The sequence below is a fragment of the Marmota flaviventris genome, chromosome 6 (assembly GCF_047511675.1).
Source record: "Marmota flaviventris isolate mMarFla1 chromosome 6, mMarFla1.hap1, whole genome shotgun sequence".
NCBI lineage: Eukaryota > Metazoa > Chordata > Mammalia > Rodentia > Sciuridae > Marmota > Marmota flaviventris.
In genome coordinates this window covers 13368940-13389375 of record NC_092503.1, presented here as the reverse complement: position 1 = coordinate 13389375, position 20436 = coordinate 13368940, and the positions used below count along the sequence as shown (strand labels likewise).

At 39.6% G+C, this 20436-nt stretch overlaps 1 protein-coding gene across 2 annotated transcripts in view; it reads right to left on the bottom strand.

Moving 5' to 3' along the window:
• Nucleotides 1-20436, bottom strand: part of Rgs17 (regulator of G protein signaling 17) — a 98561-nt gene that overhangs the window by 7577 nt on the left and 70548 nt on the right. For both annotated transcript variants that reach the window (XM_071612894.1, XM_027939520.2), the window contains exons 3-4: nucleotides 7117-7206; nucleotides 5398-5632 (exon numbers count right to left, since the gene is read on the bottom strand). In XM_071612894.1, the coding sequence (XP_071468995.1) occupies nucleotides 5398-5632; nucleotides 7117-7206 (325 nt within the window). The remainder of the gene's footprint in view (nucleotides 1-5397; nucleotides 5633-7116; nucleotides 7207-20436) is intronic.

Genomic DNA, 20436 nt, shown 5'->3' with positions numbered 1-20436 from the left:
AACTGCAGCTTCACAAAGATGGAAGTGATTTTATGGCAGCCTCTGTGGACTTGGAAATATTCAATCCCACAGGGAGGAGGCTGGAAGAAGAAATGAGAATGGCTTGGAAGCATAGCAAACATAGGAAACTGTCCCGTGGCCATTTCACACACTACTGGAGAGGAAAATTCAATGAGTGCTTAGGTTTCACAAGAGTATACAGGTAAAGTGGGGGGAATGAAGATAGAAATCTTGATAGTGTGGTTTGGGAAGATCTGGGCTAACCATTGGTGTACTCTGGTCAAACTTACTAGATTTCCTATGCATTGAAGAGGATTACTGTGCTTAGGTGAATACTTCTGATCTGACCTTTATTTTGTTGTTTTTTTGTTTTTGTTCTAGTCCTTAAGATATAATGAAAATTTTGACCCCATGGATATGGTTGTCAGAATTGTAGTGAAAATAATTTTCACTGAAAGTCTTTTTTTTCCCCATAAGTCTTCCTTTATGTTGATTTTCTGAACAATATTTTAATATAACTTGATTAAATACTTCCTCCCATTTTCCATCTTATTTTTAAGAAATTGTTTTACTTAGGATTCTTTTCCAAGTCAAATTCTGATCAATAATTTTGTTTTTTCATTTATAAGCACCTATCAGATTTTAACAGTTAGAACTTTTGCCACTGGAGATTTTTTCTTAATTTTAACTAAAATTATTTAAATTATTTTAACTAAAATTTATTTTCCCCACATTAGTTTTAGAACCAAAGATATCAGATTCTCCTATCAATTTTAATAAATCTTGAGCATGTGCACATTACTTATGTATTATTTTATGCTTGTTATGTCTACTGAAAATAATTATAAATTACAAATAAGATGGATGATATGATTGCATCTATTGGAGCATTCTATGAAACAGCTTTACTTTGCACATGCAGTCTCTGGAAATACACTAGGAGACTGTTGATAGGACTACGAATACAGTTTGCTTGCAAGTAGGCAAAGATATTAGTAAGATTAAATGAAGTGATTGTATTCTTGGGCGGACTCAGATGAGACAGCATATCTTGCTTGTTTTGAGAGTTCCAGCATGTGGTAGGGTGGTTGTTTCTCATTTTTATCTAAAGTTCTAAAGTTGGGTTTATAGACGTCAGTCATGAAGAAGATACTGGACAATGGAGGAAGGACTCCACATGCTTCAGTAAGAAGAGCTCCTCAGTTGGAGTCACAGGTTCCTGGGCTTGTGTTCTATAGTCACCAGATTCAACTGCAATTTCTCCTGACATCCACTTTACCTCTCTGAAGACCAGCTTCCTCTGCTGTGAAGTGTTGGCCTCTCTTCTCCTGGCTGAAGGACTTGGTGAGATGTAGATTGTGAAAACGTGTGTGAGACCCTCTTACCAACAGTGAACTTTGAGCCCAATGTGGAGAGATAAGAGGAGATGTAATAATTTATCATAATTATGAGGACGACGTTTTGATCAAACCCAGTCAGTGTCTCTGCTTTTGTGTCAAATGGAGCTTCACCTTCTCAGTTTCTTTTCTGAACACTCCTTTCTAGACTCTATCCTTCGGCCTTGCCCACTCCAACATTGACCACAACTTTTAGTTACTTATTTCCAACATGTGTTTTCTGTCTTCATAGAATGTGAACTCCATAATGGATAGGCCAGTGTCTGTCTTGTTCACCATCATATATCCAACACCCAGTCCAGAACCTGGCTCATGGGACTCCAATTATTAAAACCTGGTCTTGAAACAATTTGAAGAAATTTCTACTATGTTGGCCTCAATAGTTTCATTAAGGAAAAAAGTCATATATATACGTGTGTGTGTGTGTGTGTGTGTGTGTATATATATATATTTACATGTATAAATAACTATAAATGTAGGCTTTCTCTACATATAACAAAATGAAACATAACTCAAATTAAGATAAAATAAACTTGAGTGAAGAAAATGTAGTCCAGTCAATAATAAATGCTTCATAACTTAGTTATTATCATTTTATAAATGATGCAAATTTTCATGTTTTTTAAAAATATCTGAGTAAGTAAGGCCAGATCATTTTGTTCCCATGTAAGAAATCAAGTTTGTAGTGCCTATCTTTTATTTTGATTTTTGGTTGTAGGTATTGAATCCAGGGGCACCTAACCACTGAGACACATCCCCAGCCCTTTTAATTATTATTATTCTTTTATTTTGAGACAGGGTCTTGTTATGTTGTTTAGGGACTTGCTAAGTTGCTGAGGCTGACTGTGAACTTGAGATCCTCTTGCCTGAGCCTTCCAAGCCACTGGGATGTGGTAGGCATGCCCTACCACCCCCAGCATGTAGTGGCTGTCTTAAAAGCTGTGCTAAGATTCGAAGTTCAATCTGAGTAGGAGGACCATATTGACTAGCTCTGTCATTTGGTGGGGGAGGTTATGGTTAGTCTCTGTGCCCATTTTTATGGTTACTCTTGTAAATAAATGAACTGAATAATGAGGCTCAAAAAAAGTTAAGTGATTTATCCAAGTCACACAATTAGGATGTTTCAGAGCCAGGACTTGAATCCTATGCACCTGGACATTCATCCCATGCTCTGACTACTATATAATCAGGGATCTCCTGGATGTGACATGTGTTCTTACCAAGGAAAACAACATTTGAAGAACAATAATGCAACCTTGTCAGTAATATGTGGTGCCTGATTAGAGACTGAGAAAAGTTCACACAGGATCATCACCAAGCTAAAATAGATTGGAAAGGGCTCTAATTTCCATGATGTTTTGTGAATCAAATCACTGAACATGGCTCAAGAGTAAATATATCCATTCCTTGGCTTAAAATACAGCTTTTCAATAATTATTTTGTATAAATGAAAAGACCTACCTTCATTTTACTTGGTTTTTGAGAGTAAACAATAATCAAATATAATTACTACTAACTTGAGAAGAGAAAAACCAGGTAACTAAACAAAGGCACTTCATACAGTTGTGTAACTTAGATTCTATATCAAAAGTTATTTATAATTTATTCACAGGTCAGCACATAGGTAGCAACATGATAAAAATGTGAATTCTAACTCTTTCTCTTTTCGCTCTCTATTATATGATATTTTGAGATTTAGGGTAGGTAATGGATCAAATGTGGATGTTAGGAAAAATGGAAAAAATAAATATGGCTATTAAATTATACATTAGTCTTTAGAAAAGTTAAAAAGGTCATGTTCCTGATTAGGAAATACTATTTTAAAGACTTTGTGGTGAAATTCATGTTCAAAATAAAGAAACTAGGCCAAAACATAACTTCATTATTTTAGCAAAAAACGTGAAAACCTAAGTTTATATTTCAATAGTCAGTATCTCTGGTAACTCTCAGCACATCACAAAGAAGAAGTAATTTTGTGAAAATCAAGTATTTTACAAAGCTCCATCAACCAGGACATCTGAGAACGAGGAGCTGTGAGAACAGTACAAGTGCCCCACATAAAAACTAAAGGCCAGGACATGGGGACCATAGAAATAAAGAAATGGTAAGTACTAAATATGGAGAACACATTTTTTTCCTAACAATTTTTAAAAAGTGGAACAATTTTTAAAGCGAACCATATGTAGTACGAAGTACTGACCTAGGTAATCCAGACCCCTATCACTTTAAGACAACACACGTCACATACTCTAGGGAGAGAAATGGGCTAGATAATCTTCCCAGTGACTCTGTAATTTTGTGTAACTATAGGCAAGGACACAATGGGGCACAACTGGATCATATGGCTTATTTGCTGTATAATGCAACTTTGAAATACAAATGAGAATAAAATCATTATGCTAATAAGATTCAAGAAGAGTTGATTAGATCCTGAGGTTCTAGATACAACAGAGAACTGAAGGAAATTTTTTTTGAATGTAGAATTATTCTACTGTTAGAAATACAAGGTGATTTCAGTAATAAATGTATCAGTAATAAATGTAAAAATTTCCTACTTAGTTTCTATGACTATTTCTATATTAATGCAGGAAATGAAAAATGAATCAATCTTTTGTGCCTCCAATTTAGGAAGTTTTCTCATTTTGTAGAGAGAATACTGCTGGAGTATCTGGAATTCCAGTGACACTTTAACCTAACATATAAAAATAATTAAAGAATTTAAGTACACTTTATTGGAAGTGAAATAGTTTATGTAGCATTTCCAACTTAGAGATTGGTAAAGTAGATGAAAATGCATTTTTCAGGTCTCAGAGGAAGGAGTGCAAAGCAGGATTTGGGGGCTGGGGTTGTGGCTCAGTGCTGGAGCACTTATTTAGCATGTGGGAGACACTGGGTTCCATTCTCAGAAGTTTATATAAATAAATAAATAACATGAAGTTCCATCAACAACTAAAAAAATAAACAAAAGGCAGGACGGGGCTATCTCTAGCACTCAATGAAACACTGATGACAACAGCCCAGTCCTAGGGCACAAGAGGGCAGTGTGCAGGACAAAGGGAACAGAAAGCACCAGGACCAGATATTTAACAGTGCAGGTAAAATCACAGTAGTTTAGTAGAGACAGAAAAGGCAACTGGAGGGTAAGGAAAAGACAGCCTCCCTGGGTCCCTGGGTTCTCTCAGGGCTTGAAAGCACTCTGAAGCTCTGACACCTGGGTGCCTGGCCACACTGTTATCCCAGGGCTTCTAACTCTGTCAGCTGCAGCATTTCTCATGCACAAAATTAAATTAATTTTTTAAAAGTTAAGAGGAGCATGCTATTTGATGGCTGGAGGTGTTTCTTACTGATTAGGTATATCCTGGCAATGGGAAAACAAGCTTGCATTTTCTATAGAATAAGTAAGATAATTCCTATTTCCCACCCTTGCCCTGAAAACATCAATAGTGATAAGAGTCCATTTTCAGTGCTGAAAAATCCAATCATAGGCATCATCAAATATGTTACTGGGTTTTTTTTTTTTTTGAGCCCTTATGCCAGAAGTTTTCAAACTAGTACATGTATGAAAACAAAGTGCAGATTCCTAGGCTCTGTTTCCAAAACTTCAGATCTAGCATAGTCATGGGTAGGCCTCAAGAATTTGCTTTTTAGACCTGCTTTCATAGGAGTGATCTAGGGAGGATGTTTTGAGAAGCATCACCCTGAGGTAAATTCTTCTTTTCCATTTTAGTTTAAGCCACAGCAAGTTGCTTAAACAGGTGTTAGTTCTGAGAAGCAAGTAGACTACCACACACGGTTCAGCCAGAGATAAGTGATCAAAGAATAGTGGAGGAACCTGACTTTCAAACAGGGATATTCATGGTTTGGAAGTTCAGTAATCTGCTCAGAGAAGTCTTCTGACCTGTCCACATCCCATGTACTACCCAATTTGGATTGGACTGTGGTTCCTTTAAGGCTCTCCTTGGTCTTAGAGAGCCCACCTCAGTGCTTTCCAGATTTTTACCTCTTTTGGCGATAGTATGGAAATGTAATCTTCATATATCATTCTGGCCTTTTCTTCAATTACTTTTTTGTTCTGCTCTTTCTTTAAGTCTTCACAGGCGAGCCAGAAAAGTAGATTCTCTTCACTGTATTCTGTTCGCAGGAACTCTCTGAACAGGTTCCTTCCTGCAGGGGCCTTCATCATCTTGTCGAAATTTTGAGACCAGGACAAGACTTCATCTGCAGTGGGATTCTGGCTGCAGAGACAGAATGGGACCATTACCAAAAGCAGCCTTGACCTGGGAACACTAGACTAGGTGAAGGAGGGGAGGAGATAAAGTCTACTCAATTGCTGCCATCTAGTGGTCAGTATTTTGACATGCAGTTCAGTCTGGCAAATAACCTGCCAGGACCAGATGAGTTTTCTCTAGGTCTTGACCAACAATCAGGTAGGCACAATAAACCGGGAAAGGAGTCAGGTGATGAAATAATAAGGACCTATACACTGTATGAAAATGGTTATCATAAATTCCTAATGAAGGGGCGGGAATTATGGCTCAGCGGTAGAGCGCTCGCCTAGCACTGGTGGGACCCGGGTTCCATCCTCAGCACCACATAAAAATAAAGCATTGTGTTGTGTCCATCTACACCTAAAAAATAAATATTTAAAAATATATTAATAAATAAATAAATTCCTAATGAAGCTTGAAAATGTTTAAACCCTGACAATAGGTTGTGAGTGAATGGTACTCTGAAGCATAAAATAGATTTTTTTTCTTGACATCATAAAATAGATTTTTCTAGCTATAAGGAATAGTTTATTTTTTTCTTCTCTATCAGCCATTTATTCACTAGTCACTGGATCTCAAATAAGATCATATAGTGTGCACTTGTTATGTTTTTCTAAAATGCCATTGTAAACCAGAGGGATTTTAGGAGACATTGGGGAGTTTTAGATACCTATGTGCAGATTTTTTCATGACTACTGAAGAAACCATCATTCATTGTTCCATCTGCATTTGGCCAAAGAGGTATCTATATTTTATTTTTCTTAACCTTTCTGACCAGGTATTTAAAATAAATCTGTTACTATTCCATAATGTCTGAACTTTCTCCTTTGCTTAGAAATATTAAGTTTTTAAAAGTTTTAAATTACAGTGAAGCATAATTATGAAAAACTCCTCATAAAAGAAAACACTTACATGAATAGTCAACTTGTATTTTGACTTTTATGCCCTAGACATTGCAGTTCAATTTCTCATTTTGGATAAACTTGTCAGAGTCTGTTTATGGAAATAGAACCAGAAGCCAACTGGGTATCCTTCCCAATTGACCAAAGATGTTGGTTATCCAACATGTTTGTGTGCGTGAGTGTGTGTGTGTGCGTGTGTGTGTGTGTGTGTGTGTGTGTGTGTGTGTTTAGAGTCTTTGCTCATAAAGAAAACAACTTTAAAAATACTCTCAGAAAATGAGAGTTAAATAGGCAGTTTGGGAGGCTAATTCATGCAATAATCTCTACCTCTTTCAAGAGAAAAGATAAACGTAGTTGATGTTCTGGCTGATAACAGAGCTAATAGAAAAACGGAGGAAAAGCAATTGCAGTCACAAAACAAGATCTCAATAGACTATGTTAGCATTCACTTCACAAAGTCATTCCAAAGATCACCCTGAAGCAAGACACACTGCTTAGGCACTCAGTAGACGTTAACAGCACAGAAAACAGTGTCCGCCTCACACTCACCACTCCTCTAGAACCTGGATGCTCTCCATTTTTGTGGTGTGTGTGGGTCTTCCTGCCGTCTCCCCTCTTTCTTCATTCCTGACGGTGAGGCTGCAATGTAGCATAACACATTATTTTGTTAAGACTCAATTAAAGAATGAATTTTGGAGGAGAAACATTTCATAAGAGATTTTATTGTCAATTATGTGAGAATATTTAAAATATAGAAAAAGAAACAACACTTTTAAATGGTGGGTAAGACTGTGCCAACTGAAAACAAGAGAATAATCTTCAAATAAAGTGAAAAAGCAATTTAGAATAATCAAAAGGGAGAGTGCTACTTATTCTAACCTCACAGTTACATAATTTGGATTACTAAAAAAAATCTGAGATATTTATGTGATTATGTGCTTCAATATTTGATATATAGTTTTGTTTTGTTTTTGCAGTACTGCGGATAGAACCCAGGGGTGTTGGCCTTAAACTTTCAGTCTTCCAAAGTTGCTAGAATTACAGGTGTGTACCTTCACACCTGGCTTAATACATACTTTTATGTAGTAATATATACTTTTATATATATTTATGTAAAAAAATATATATATATATACTTAATATATCCTTTTATATATTTTCTTTAAATGAAAAGTCATTTTGACTTTGGGTTAATTCTCTTCAGTTTGTTTTCCATTTATTTTTCCCATAACAGCAAAGAAGATAAAATGTCTCAGAATCGAATACAGATTTTGTTAAATTCACACATCCTTCCCACAGACCAGGTGTGCTGTCAACCAGTCATCTGAGTTTAAGTTACTGGATTTGTATTTGACTTTGTCTTTGACCTTTCCCCTGATGATCTCCGATGCTCTGAGAGGAGCAGGCCTGCAACTCTGAAGGTTTGGGACAGGAGAGCATTGGGCAGGAGGAATCTCTGTTTCTGAGGTGTAGGGTGGGAATTCTACAGGATTACAGGAGCAGGATGATCCCATTAGCTTTAGTGACCCAAAACAAGAATAAGTATTGTCTGACTCAGATAAACTGCAGCTGATCAGTGCCTGGGGTGGAACACCCAAAGTTCAACGTGTGGACTAGCAAGGATGCAGGAGGGTGGGAAGGATAACTCTGTCCTTCTACAACTTGAGCTCCTGAACTAGCAAATTAAAGCTTCTGTCTAAAAGCTGAAGAGCTTCACTAGAGCCTGTCAAGAGCAAAGCCAGGGCAGATAACACCTCTTTCATTTGTTCCTTCTTTCATGTATTTACTCTGCAAGAGGCAAGGGAAACTTTTTTTTTTTTTTTTTTTAGTGCCTGCCATGAGCCCATCACTACTCTCTTGGGAGTAATGTTATTCTGAGTATGAGCAAAGTAATGTGTAGAGTGGATTGGCAGGTGGGGCAAAAACTCAATATTAAATGTGTGGTATGGCTGGAGTGGGTTGGAACTCTAACAGCCTGCATTTCTTTTGAGTGCCTACAAACCTCAGTCTTCCATGTTGCTATCCATTTAGGTGACATATGTGTTTCATAAGAGAATCATTTGTTTCTCAAAATTATCTGAGTGACAGTGCTTCTCTGGAATTTCAAAGTGGGTTGTTGGGGGAGATAAACCACTGACAATACTCTCTGAAATTTCTTGCATATATAAAATAAATATATGTGCATGGATATATGTGTATATATACACACAATTTTTGGTAAAATCTATAAAGATCTTTTTTTTATTTTGTTTTAATTAGTTACACATAAGATCTTTTTTAAATAGGAAAATAATACTCATTCTACCAAGCATTATTGATCTTATATGTGTGGATATACATACATATTAAGGTTCTGCAAGAAGACTGATAAAGAGATCTTTCCCTGCTTAGATAGTAAGGTCCTTGAGAGCTTATTTCTGTTGCATTCCCACATGTCCCAGAGAATGTGCCCCACAAAATGTAGGCACGCCCCATGTCATGCAATATCTTTGAAAATTTGTTCTCCATGTGCCTCTGCTGCAGAGTAACAAATCTGGAATTCACGTGCATGATTCACAAGTTTCCAAAAATGAGTTCTGGCTCTTAAATCTGTTTCTGCAATGTTTACAAACATCCCAAATGCTACCATATTAGAGTGATCGCGATGAAGTACTGGGTTGTGTTTACATCTTGCACTTCCACAGATGGTAAAATGTGGACACATATTTGGACTACAACTGCTTATAACAGATATTCAATAAACGCTTAACTGCTCCCCATTTGTGTTCTCTCTCCATCTAATGTTGGAACCTGTACAAAGAGGCTAAACTCTAGCAACTGGCAATTTATTCTCTTAATAAACTTCTCTATAATACCACTCGTCAAAATGGGTTTCAGGATTGCAATGTTCAAGCACCACTGGAAATGCCATTTTAAGACAAAGTGCAGAAGATCAACAAGAAACTGGACTGTGTGCCTGCCCTGATACATACAAGTCTGTCACCTGCCCCCAATTTCACTTGGTCCTGATCTAAGGAAGCATAGTTTGTTTGTTTGTTTTATTAAGGTGATAAACTACTGGAAATATTTGCTATAGAGCAACATCCACATATAGTCTGTGTTGGAGAAATTTCCAAAAGGAAAATATCAAATGTAAAAGTCGTAAAGTCTCAAGACTTTTTTTTTTTGGTTGCATGCATGTAATATTTATAACTAACATTTCTACTTTTTAAACAATTAACTCCATCAAGAGAACAAAACACATTTGCAGTACCCACTATGGGATTCTTGATCAAAGCTTAAATACTTTATGGATGAAAAATGTCAACAACCTGGGCTAAGTATATTAAAATAAGCATTTAAGTTCTACTGGAGATTTTCTAGAATGGTGGCTTTGAAAAAGGAGGAAATATATATGGTCCATTTCAGAAAAATCAGAAAATATGCTCTGTTTCTTGGTGAATTGTTGGTTTATGGGGGATTGGATAGTGGCATGGGGAAAGGTTGCTGCCAATTAAACAGTTTACCTAGGGTTTTGTGATCAGCGATATGTGCAAGGTCTATTATGGAAGATGGTCTACTAGTGCTAGAAGAACAACTGGCTTTCAGGAAGAACCCTTGAAATGGTGCAGATTGGATGAAAACTTTACAGTAGCCATGGTAACTCTGGGAAAGAGGATGATCATAAAACCATGTATGTTTAAACAGAAACTCAACTGAGGAATCAAGATGCTCAAGGTTAATAATGCTGTGCCACCAAGGCTCCAAGAAAGAACCACTGTCATTGGTAAAGGCAGACAGTTTCCAATATTTTAACCATCTCACCCTGTGATATCAATCTTTTTGTTGTATATAAAAGCTTTTAACTAAAATTTCCTAGTACATAAATGAAATCAACATCCATTACCTTCTGAAAAATAACTGGCAGATTATTCTTTAATATTTCATTTTCATCATTCAAAATATTCATAGCAAAATACTGTAGCTTTATTCAAGAGTTGACAATAACCTACATATATGTATGAAACACCTGGCTTATGCCACTGTGACTGGAAATTCCACATGCATAGGACAAAAACGTGCTGCCCCGGAGCTCAGACAGGTAAGTAAACATCACACGGCATGCTATCAAGAAGTAAAAATAATGCATATGGTGTTTCCAAGACACAAGCATGGTATCTATACTTTTGCAAGAGGGAATTGAGACAGGCTTTGCAGAGGAGGTAATGATTAAATTGGGTTGAAAATGAGCAGATGTTTGCCAGAGATATCTCCTGGATAAAAGGGATTCCAATCCAAGGAGTGATAAAGTTGTATAGAGTCTGGGAGCAGTCAAAAGGCACCATCTAAATGGAGAAGAGTGGACAGATGAGATGGTTCAGGGCAAGAGCCGAAAACCAGGATAAGCAGTGAAGTATGTCCTAAGTGACCAGCCAGTATGACCGGGTGGACTGCACAGGCAGATCACAACCCCCTTGGGATGATTCCAGCTCTGCTTGCTTTGTTTCCCCTTCAGGATGGTGACAATGAAGTGATCTATTTCACAAGAAGGTAAAGCAACAAATAAGAACTTGGGACCAAAAGGAAAATTATTTCAAATGCTTAATTGGATGTAAGGACCAATGAGCGGGATTCTAAAATGGGAATGTCAAATTTATCAAAGAGCTCTTAAATTTCAATGGAGGAAACAGACTTCTATTTTGCCGTTATTATAAAACACTCCCTCACACATTGCCTTCCTTACTTCTTCCTCCCAACAGTCCTGTGAGGTAAGCAGGGTGTTTATTATTAACCATTCCATTTTATTTACAAGGAAACATCACACAGTCTATTTATATAGCACAACTAAAACACAGCAGGACTAAGACAGCATCTCCCATCCCTGGACTTCTTATCTGTGCTCATTTTCACTTTGCAGGGACCGCTCTGCACATAAACGAGCTGACTGTGATGTTTTACCTTTTTGGTTATTTACCAAAATTGATTTTTTCTTCAAGGTTTGGTAAAGGCAAACCACTTATTCCAAGTGTGTCCTGAGTGTAAATGCCCCTCCGTGGGCATCACCCCACAGCCCATTCCAAAGGAGCTGTGCCCCAGGACTCAGCCTGCAATAGATATGGGTGGGTGGCCACTTGTCTTCAGTTCCCCAAACCTGAGACTACCAGAAAGGAGCTGGTACAGAAAGTTTTGAAAGAGGAAGAAAAGATGTGATAGCACTTGCTGGGGACAAGCTGCTGTGGCTTCGAAGGCCTGCCTGGAAGCCCACCTTCCTCCCGTCAACAGGAAACAACTTTCAGAGAGGAAAACAAGGGAAGGAGAATAGGACTGAGACCCTGCTTACAAAAGACTGCCAACCCTCCCCCACCCCCACAACCAAACAAGTACAGAGGCACCAGGAGGGAACAGTAGCCATGTGACATCCGTAATTTCAGACACATAAGAGCTGAGTGCAAACCTATGACCTGAACCTCATCTCCTTCATTTCTCCATTTTTATAATGCAACTTGGTTTTGAGTGGGGTTTGTGAGATGGAAATAGTAGCTAGTAATCTGTGCCTGGAAATGTTACACAACACAAATGAATAATTTTAATATAGTTAATTTAATATTTAAAATAGCATCACCTCTGTAAAAACTCTTGCATTTCATAGTCATGTATTCTGTGTCAAAAAACAGTTTTTCATTTGGTTTAAGTTTTTGCTTCAGGTACTTCAATCTCTTAAGTAAAATATTAATCTATTAAAAACTTGTCCACTAGATGGCGGTGTTACCTTTATAAATACAATGTTTTAACCAAGTCGGAGTTAAAGAATAACTAAAAAAGTTTCTGGGAGTAATTACCCATATTTGGAAGAAAAAAAATCTATTCTTACAATAAGAAGTTTTGATAATTATGTCTTTTTCTAAGCAATTTGAAAAGAGTCCTTCAATTTTTCTGTGAATGTAAACTCCAAAGGGATAAATTTAATCTTGGGAGGTATGCCAAAGTGGAACCATTTTTTCTTTTTGTTATTTAGAAAATATTCTGAATACTCCCTGGCCCAAAGTCATTGATTTGGGAATACTTTTGGTCTTCAAAGCAGGTAGTTATAATCTTATTCACATTGTTATTATGCTTTCCAATTATAAGTTAGTTTGCAGTCTACTGTCTTGTGCTGGGGGATGTAGAACTTTGGTCAAACATTCTTAGAACACATTCAGTAGATAAGGTTTTCATTATCAACAGGTAGGGAATGCATTTATGTAAAATGTTTTATGAGAACTATTGTGAGAGGGGGATCTCCAAATTATTTCAATCCCAGTTTTGAGTTGTCCATAAACCTTAGTTTCTTCTTTTGAAACATGGAAACCAAAGCACTTCATTCTCCAAGTCTTTCTCTTTGCTACTAATTGTTCCTTCTACATGAATCTGCTTGAAATGATGAGTTTTAAAACATTCCTCTTTTTGTCTGTATTAAATTTCTATTTCAAACCTCAAGCCATGCATTTTAGGCTCATCAGTATGTTCATTTGATTTGGAATGCAAACTGCATCTAACAAGTAATTGCATGGTTAAAATCTGGAACCACTCTGTAAGCTTAGACAAACAACCAAAGTTTCTTCTTTGGCATAAACAAAGTAATCTTTATTTTTCCTTAGAATTAACAGAATCAGAGGACTGAGTATTTAGATGAACTATTATAATACATACCCCATGATTTGTTTCTGTTTGTTTGTTTGGACTGGGGATTAAACTCGGGGATGTTTTACCACTGACCCACATCCCCAGTCCTTTTTATCATTTATTTTGAGACAAGGTCTTGCTAAGTTAGTCAGGGTCTCACTAAGTTCCTGAGGCTGGCCTCTAACTTGTGATCTTCCTGCCTCAGCCTGCGGAGCCACTGGGATTACAGGCGTGCACCACCATACCCAGCCACGCCCTCGGGTCTGAATCACCTTGGTTTTCAGGTTGCCTGAAATGTGAAGCTGTTCCTTCCACCCACTGTGAGCTTCTCTGAAATTTATAGGTTAGTGGATACTTTTGGGGAAAAGCAAAGGTCTGGGATGTGAGATCAAGTGGACATCTGTTTTATTAAGACATTATGGATAAAATGGCATGTGATCAACTGAGTCTTTAAATGCCTTAGTTAAGACAGAGCTTAAGCTTTTGATTTTACTTAACTTGTGTCCCTGCCATAAAAAGCAGAATGAAAAAACCACAACTCCAGCAGCTGGTATTCAGCGATGCATCTGATAGCCTGCAGTCGCTTACCCACCACCCATTTATTCCCCCTTCCCTGGTGCTTTTCAGTTACTGGATAGATGACTTTGTCTAGGGTGCAGGTCGGGGGCATCCCTGGGCACAAATGCAACGGATGACAACAATCCAGACCTGTGGGGAAACTTAACTGCAGAAGGCAGAACTCCTAACACTCCGGCAGTCCTGTGGCTGCTGGTTCTGCTCTAGGATATGCTGGGCAGCATGCAAGCTGGGGAGGAAGGGCCCAGTGATGGACTGCAGGAACAGGGTCCATGACATTAACTGACAACGTACAAGGAACACTGGAGAACACACAGCGCTCAGACCTTACCATGTTGGGTAAATTCCTTTCAGCTTGGGGCATCTAAGGGGGCTGGAAATACCTGTTAATAAAGGATTATTCAGGGGCCCTGAAGCATATACTGAACCATAAAATAAATGATTTATATATGTAGCTAATCTCATCTCACCAAGAAAAAACTGAGGCTCAGAGAGATTAAGTGACTTGCCAAAGCCTTCAGGGTTGCATGTCACAAAACTGGGACATACCCAGATCTGCCTAATGACAGTGTGGCAGTTCCTTCCCTACCTCATGCTGCCTCTTGAAAGCAGTTTCTATTTGAGGAAGATGTGACATGAGAATTTGTGTATGATGGTGTAATATGGCAACACCACCTCTACTTACAATGAAACTCATGGAGCTAATATTCCACTGATATGCATGGAATTGGTTGATTGAAATAGTTCTTTAATTTAAATAATCTAAATTTTTTGGGATATGCAGTAACGGAATAACTTTGCTTTCTCTTAGGACCAGATCCTCCAAGGTATCTGACATGCATTTATATGTGTAATCCTGATATCTGAAACAAAGATTTTATATCATTGGAAATTAAAATACTCATAATACCCAATTTGGTAGACTTATCATACAATAAGCTCCATTTTCACTGAAAAATAGGCTTCATGATCTTACCTAGGAAAGACAGAACACAAAATTCTTGAATAATATTCTAAAATGGCAGGCAGATTGTAATAGGTCTACAATACTTAGACCATAAAAAAAAGTAAACTAGGTCCAAAGGAAAGAGTGAAGAATTTTAAAAAGATGGACAGAATCAGAGCTAATACTTATTTCAGTCAGAAATGGCACAACTAAGACCCACTACTGGCAGGGGAAGGAAGGAGTAGACACAATGTTAAAACCTCATCTTTGTATTACTGTTCAGGGGAGGCCTGGAAATTCCTGCAGGTGTCCAAATAGCAACCTCATTTGTCCTGGATTTAGAGAGGTTGAAATTCATATTGTCTTAGAAACTGAATAATCTGCTTTGGTTAACTCGAGAAGGGAACTTCGACTCCCTCAAACTTAACCTTCATCACGATGTCTCAGGACCTTTAAAAAGGTGCTCCCTCGTTTTCTCTGACAGCAGCCTGTCTCTCTCCAGTTCCTCCCTGTGGCCTTAGGGAGAAGCGGGACTCTGGCAAAGCTCACCAACACCTCCTGGTTGGCCACATCACAGGTGTTTTAGGATCCCCATCGGATGGGACTTGCTGTCCCACTTAATGCAGCCTTGCCCTGCAAGCTGCAGACTCAGGTACACACAGAACTCCTAGGCACTGCGAGCTGAAATCATCGTCTCACCTTTGGTCTAAAAATGTCCTATTTGCTCATTTAATGAATCAACATCAAGTCAGACACTCAAGCAAGTAGTATGGGGTTTTCCTTATCTCTTCTCTAATCACTGTATCTTGACAGCGCCTTCTAACGTTTTCTTGAATATCTAATTCCCTGCATTCTTTTTACTGCCACTTTATTTTGGAGGCAGTAAAAAGGGTTTGGATCTGGAATGTCCCCCAAAGGCTCATGAAAGCTTCTCCCCAATCTAGCAATGTTCAGGGGTGGGGCTGCTGGGAAGGAACTGGATCATGAGGACCCTGACTTCATCAGGCATGAGCCCACTGAGGGATTCAGAGTTGAGTGGACTATTGGGAGGTGGTGGAACTGTCACAGGGGGGACCTAGTTTAGGGAGTGAATCCTTGGGGCGTGCTGTCGGGGACTTTATCTTGTCCCTGGTCCCTTCTTCTCCCTCTGCTCTGGCTGCCGTGAGGTGAAAGGCTTGCTCTAACACACCCCTGCACTATGATCTTCTGCCTCGTCTCAGGCCCAAACAGTAGAGCCAGCCAACCATGGACTGAAACTTCTGAAATCGTGAGCCAAAATAAATCTTTCCTCCTTTAAGTTGTTTATGTTGGGTATTTTGGTCACAGTGACCAAAAAGCTGACTAACACTTTCACTGAGGGTATTGCGAAAGTCTCCTAATATTTCTCTTGCTCTTTGTCTTGTCCTTCCACATAATTTCCATGCCCTTCAGAATCTGAAATATAAAATAGACTTTTTCAGCTCCTTACTTACTCAACTTCAGTCATTTCTCCTCTTTAAAAAAAGTAAAGAAGGTCCTAACTACCTCAATGGCATAAAGAACTTTTTTTTTGTACCAGGGATTGAACCCAGGGACACTTAACCACTGACCCCCAACCTCAGTCCTTTTTAAAATTTTACTTAGAGACAGATTCTCGCTGAGTTGCTTAGGGCCTCACTAAATTGCTGAGGCTGGCTTTGAACTCATGGTCCTCCTGTCTCAGCCTCCTAAGCTGCTGGGATTACAGGCATGTGCCACTGTGCCCGGCCATGAAGAACATTTTGTTATCCTCATGGCCAATCTCCCTGCAGACACAGGACCTTCTGGACTTTATATCCCAGCAATGCTACATGGATTTGATTGCTCTCTCCCCAAAACCTTGCCCTTCTTTGCAAAACTCACTAGTCCTAGTTCTACTGCTAACAACCCTCACACAGAAGGACGAAGGAAAATGGTGCCTAAGAAAAACTCTCTGGTGCTGACCTGCTCAGCACCAGCTGCCACACAATCATACTACGTTCTGAGAGAATGTGCTTGTGCTTTTTTATAAGAATTTCTGTGACACAAATTTTCATATTTTATTCAGCAAACACAACTGGCAAACCCAAATCAATCATCCATTCAGCACATGTTAAGGAAACACCTACTGGAGGTCAAATAGCATATTATGAGCCACAATGTCTTCCTGGCTATTTGAAAACACGAAACCTGAGCATATGGCCATGAAAGCACCTAGTGACGATTAACCAATATGAACTTTTGGGAATTCAAGTACAAAATCCACATAATTTGACAGAAGGTATTGACCTGATAAAGAACAGGGTCAAATGGAAGAATCACTGATATTGAAAAAAAAAAAAAAAGGGGATAGGGAGTTTTGAGTCAAACTCTGGCCCTCCCTCATGTGGTCAGCCTGGTCCAGGGCAGAGGGGGTCATGGCTCACCACTGGCCCTGGGCGAGGACTTCCCTGAACTCTGGCACACCCTGGTCACTCAGCCCAGATGGTGCTCACCACATTGTCACATGCTGTGAGTCAGCCACCATGCCGAGATCCCAGAGGTCCTTCCCAGGTCTGAGACGGAAGGACTGGGAGCTGGCTGGAGTACTGGGCTCTGGACCCCACCCACGTCTCCGCGCAGAGCCTGTTCCCAAATGCACTGCCCCCGGCTGTCTCTCCACCTACGACATCTTTCAGCTGTCTGCTCAGGATGGGCTTCTGCACCAGAGGGAGGCTCCTCTGATCCTCGGAGGACTCTTGTTTTCCTCGGAACTCCCTTTCCTCATGGAGTCCACCCCGTGCATTCTCAACCTGCTGGGGCCCACTCTCTGCATGGACCCGCCGGTACCAGTCTCTGCAGAAACTGGCCTCTCAGGAGTCTCTCACAGAGGTCACTCTTCCTACTCACCATAGGGCAAGGTGGGGCCTGGCATTTTTCTTTAAAATCCTTTGAGGTTAATGCCCTCTGACTTGCCCTGTCCCCCTCGTCTTATCCCTCATAATTCTGTGACCCCCCATGGCACCTCACAGGCAGACTCTTCCCTCTCTTTAGGCAGATTCCCCTGAACAGGGGAACCATGCCATAGGTGACCCCAAAGTGTCCCCATGGTAGCTACTAGGACACTTACTTGGTCCCTCACTGCATTAGCCAGCAAGTGCCTTAGCTCTAAATGCCTTCCTCTGGCCTGAATCCAGTTAACCTGCTGTCTCCCGCTCTTGACTGGATCATTGTTCTCCCTTCTACTCTCCCGAATAAGACCACGCAGAATATTTTCATCTACTATTTGTTTCTTTCCTGCTCATCTTTTAGTCAATAATCTAAATGGCACAATGTGATACCTTAAAAAAAGAGTAAATGCAGAGAAAAGGTACACATAGCACACCTTTGAAGGAAAAGTGTCAATTCAGTTCCGACTCTGTCAGCTCTACAATCGATAGGACTCTGGGCAGGAGTAACGCAGACTTGGCAGAGGCAGCTTAAATATTAAACTCTTTTAGAAGGTGACCTGGAAATAACACCAAATATTCATATCTAGATGCAGCCGCTTAATGAGACTTTGCTCCCTGGTATAGCGGAGTCAGGGAGAACCCCAAGAAAGCTGACGAAACCCAACAGGACAGGGGGAAATGGGCATTCAGTTAATTGCAAATGAGAGATTGAATGAATGAATGATATCTACAAGTTCCATAGTCCTAATGTTGGACTGCTGATGGTGTGTATTTGGCTTGTGAAACCTGGGTTCAATTTGGTAGATGTCTTTTGATGGTGTAGTTTATAGTTCATATAACTGATAAAAAAAATGTTGAGGAAATTCACCTATGTTCTTCTGAGATGGAGTTTTGAAACTGTTGGGTTCTTTGTAAGTTCTCTTTATCTGGTTACAAGTGCTTTGGAAATACTGTTAATCCAGGGGAATAACTTATGCTGCCTCATGGGCTGCATCTGCTCTCTGAGAGTGATAGGTACAGAGGAGGCTATTCATTGATGCCTCAGATGGAAGGAGTCAGCTTACACGTGTGAGCAGTTTTAGTTCCAGGGAGTGGGCTCTCCACCATGGTGCACACTATATTTTTTTCCTCCTTAAAAAAAAAATCCTTTGACTTTGAAAGCATGCATCTTAGTATTTATTTCCTTTGGCATAGAGCTAAAGTATGACAGCATCAGAGGACAAAACACGGCATTACTTCTGCACTGTTTTCAGTTACAGAGGCTGTAGTCCTTGTTAGAAATGGAGGGTGAGCTGCTGGGAACACTGATGAAGCGTTGAACATTCACCCAGAAAGATCTGTCCCACGGTCCAGGGACTCTGGGAAAGAATGTGTCCAAAACGGAGACGAGTTCGGTTTCAAAGGACTAATCAATTTGCTAGATTTCTTCTATGACTGATCTCTCCTGAGAAGAACCTGATGCCACGGGGCCAAGTCTTGTGGTACCTGAGATTGTGAATCTGCTGGGGAAGGTTGGATTTGAAAATAGTTCATAACAGACCGGGGAATGTAACGTCTGGAAGTATTAACGTGGATCCACCAATGGAGTGGATATTAAGAGGCCTGCATTTCAATCCCACCTCTACCACTAACACATTCGGTGACAGCCATCAAGGTCATCAATTTCCTCATCTGTAGAATTAGACGTGGCATTTTTTCAAACGCTTTGTAGTCATTGTTGTTGGTTTTGTGTATGTTTTGTTTTGTTTGTGCATTTTTTTCTCGAGCAAAAGCCTACACCTAAGTCCAACAGGTAAGACAACTAAAGACAGAACCATTCCATTGCACACTCCAGGGGGGAGCCAAGCTGTGGCCAGCAGTCCTCTGCTCCACTGTCCCCGCAGCTGTCACAGCACCAAGAAGAGACCACACAAACATATGGGAAGGATGGTAGCTGAGGTCTCCTGATTTTTATTTTAATAACTAAATATAGGGAAACCCATCTTGCTTGATGAAACACAGCTAGGACAGCCAGGTATTAAAAGAGTGATTAGCACTGAAAGACTGCTAGAAAAAACAGCCTGGGTTATTTCAATGTAACCTCTGGTGCTGTCAGAGCATTTAGCTCTCAGCTCAAAATAAAATTTTGAAAGCTCTACTTTTCTATCCCCTTTTTGATGCATGTTGTGTTTTTGAGCATTTCTGTTCTGCAATGCAGCTGATGTGTTACTTCAGGTCCAAGATCTGAATACCCTGACGGTCTTCACAGTGGTTTGTGGGGAGCCCCCAACATCTTTCAAACATTTCTTCCAGGTGCAGAACAGAAAAGAAGGCTACCACCTGAAAAGGCAGTTATTCTATTTTCCAGTGTCAACCCTGAAGCCCTAGACAAGGGGTCTTGCTAACATTATCTGCTCAGCTGTTCAGATTTGAGAGTCTCACATATGGAAGGTTTTGTAAGAGGCCAGAGTGTCCATCTCATAGCTGAGATGCAGACATCAGTCATTTATGTCAGACAGTTAAGTGGTCTAAACCTCCTTCTCGTGTCTTTTCATTATGTGGATATCTATGAGGAGAGCTGGGAGGCAGGAGAGAAACTTGTGTGGGGAAGAAGTGGTTCTTGACAAGATTGGAGAATGGGTCAGCTCAACAGCTACAAAGTCTACCCAGACTATTTAGATCTTGAAGGAAACTGTGGAAATATCCAGCAGTTAACATACTCACTCCCTGTATCCTTCCCCCAAATAAAATATAATGGTAAGTTTATAAAGATGGCAATAAATAAAAAAATGAGAGAAC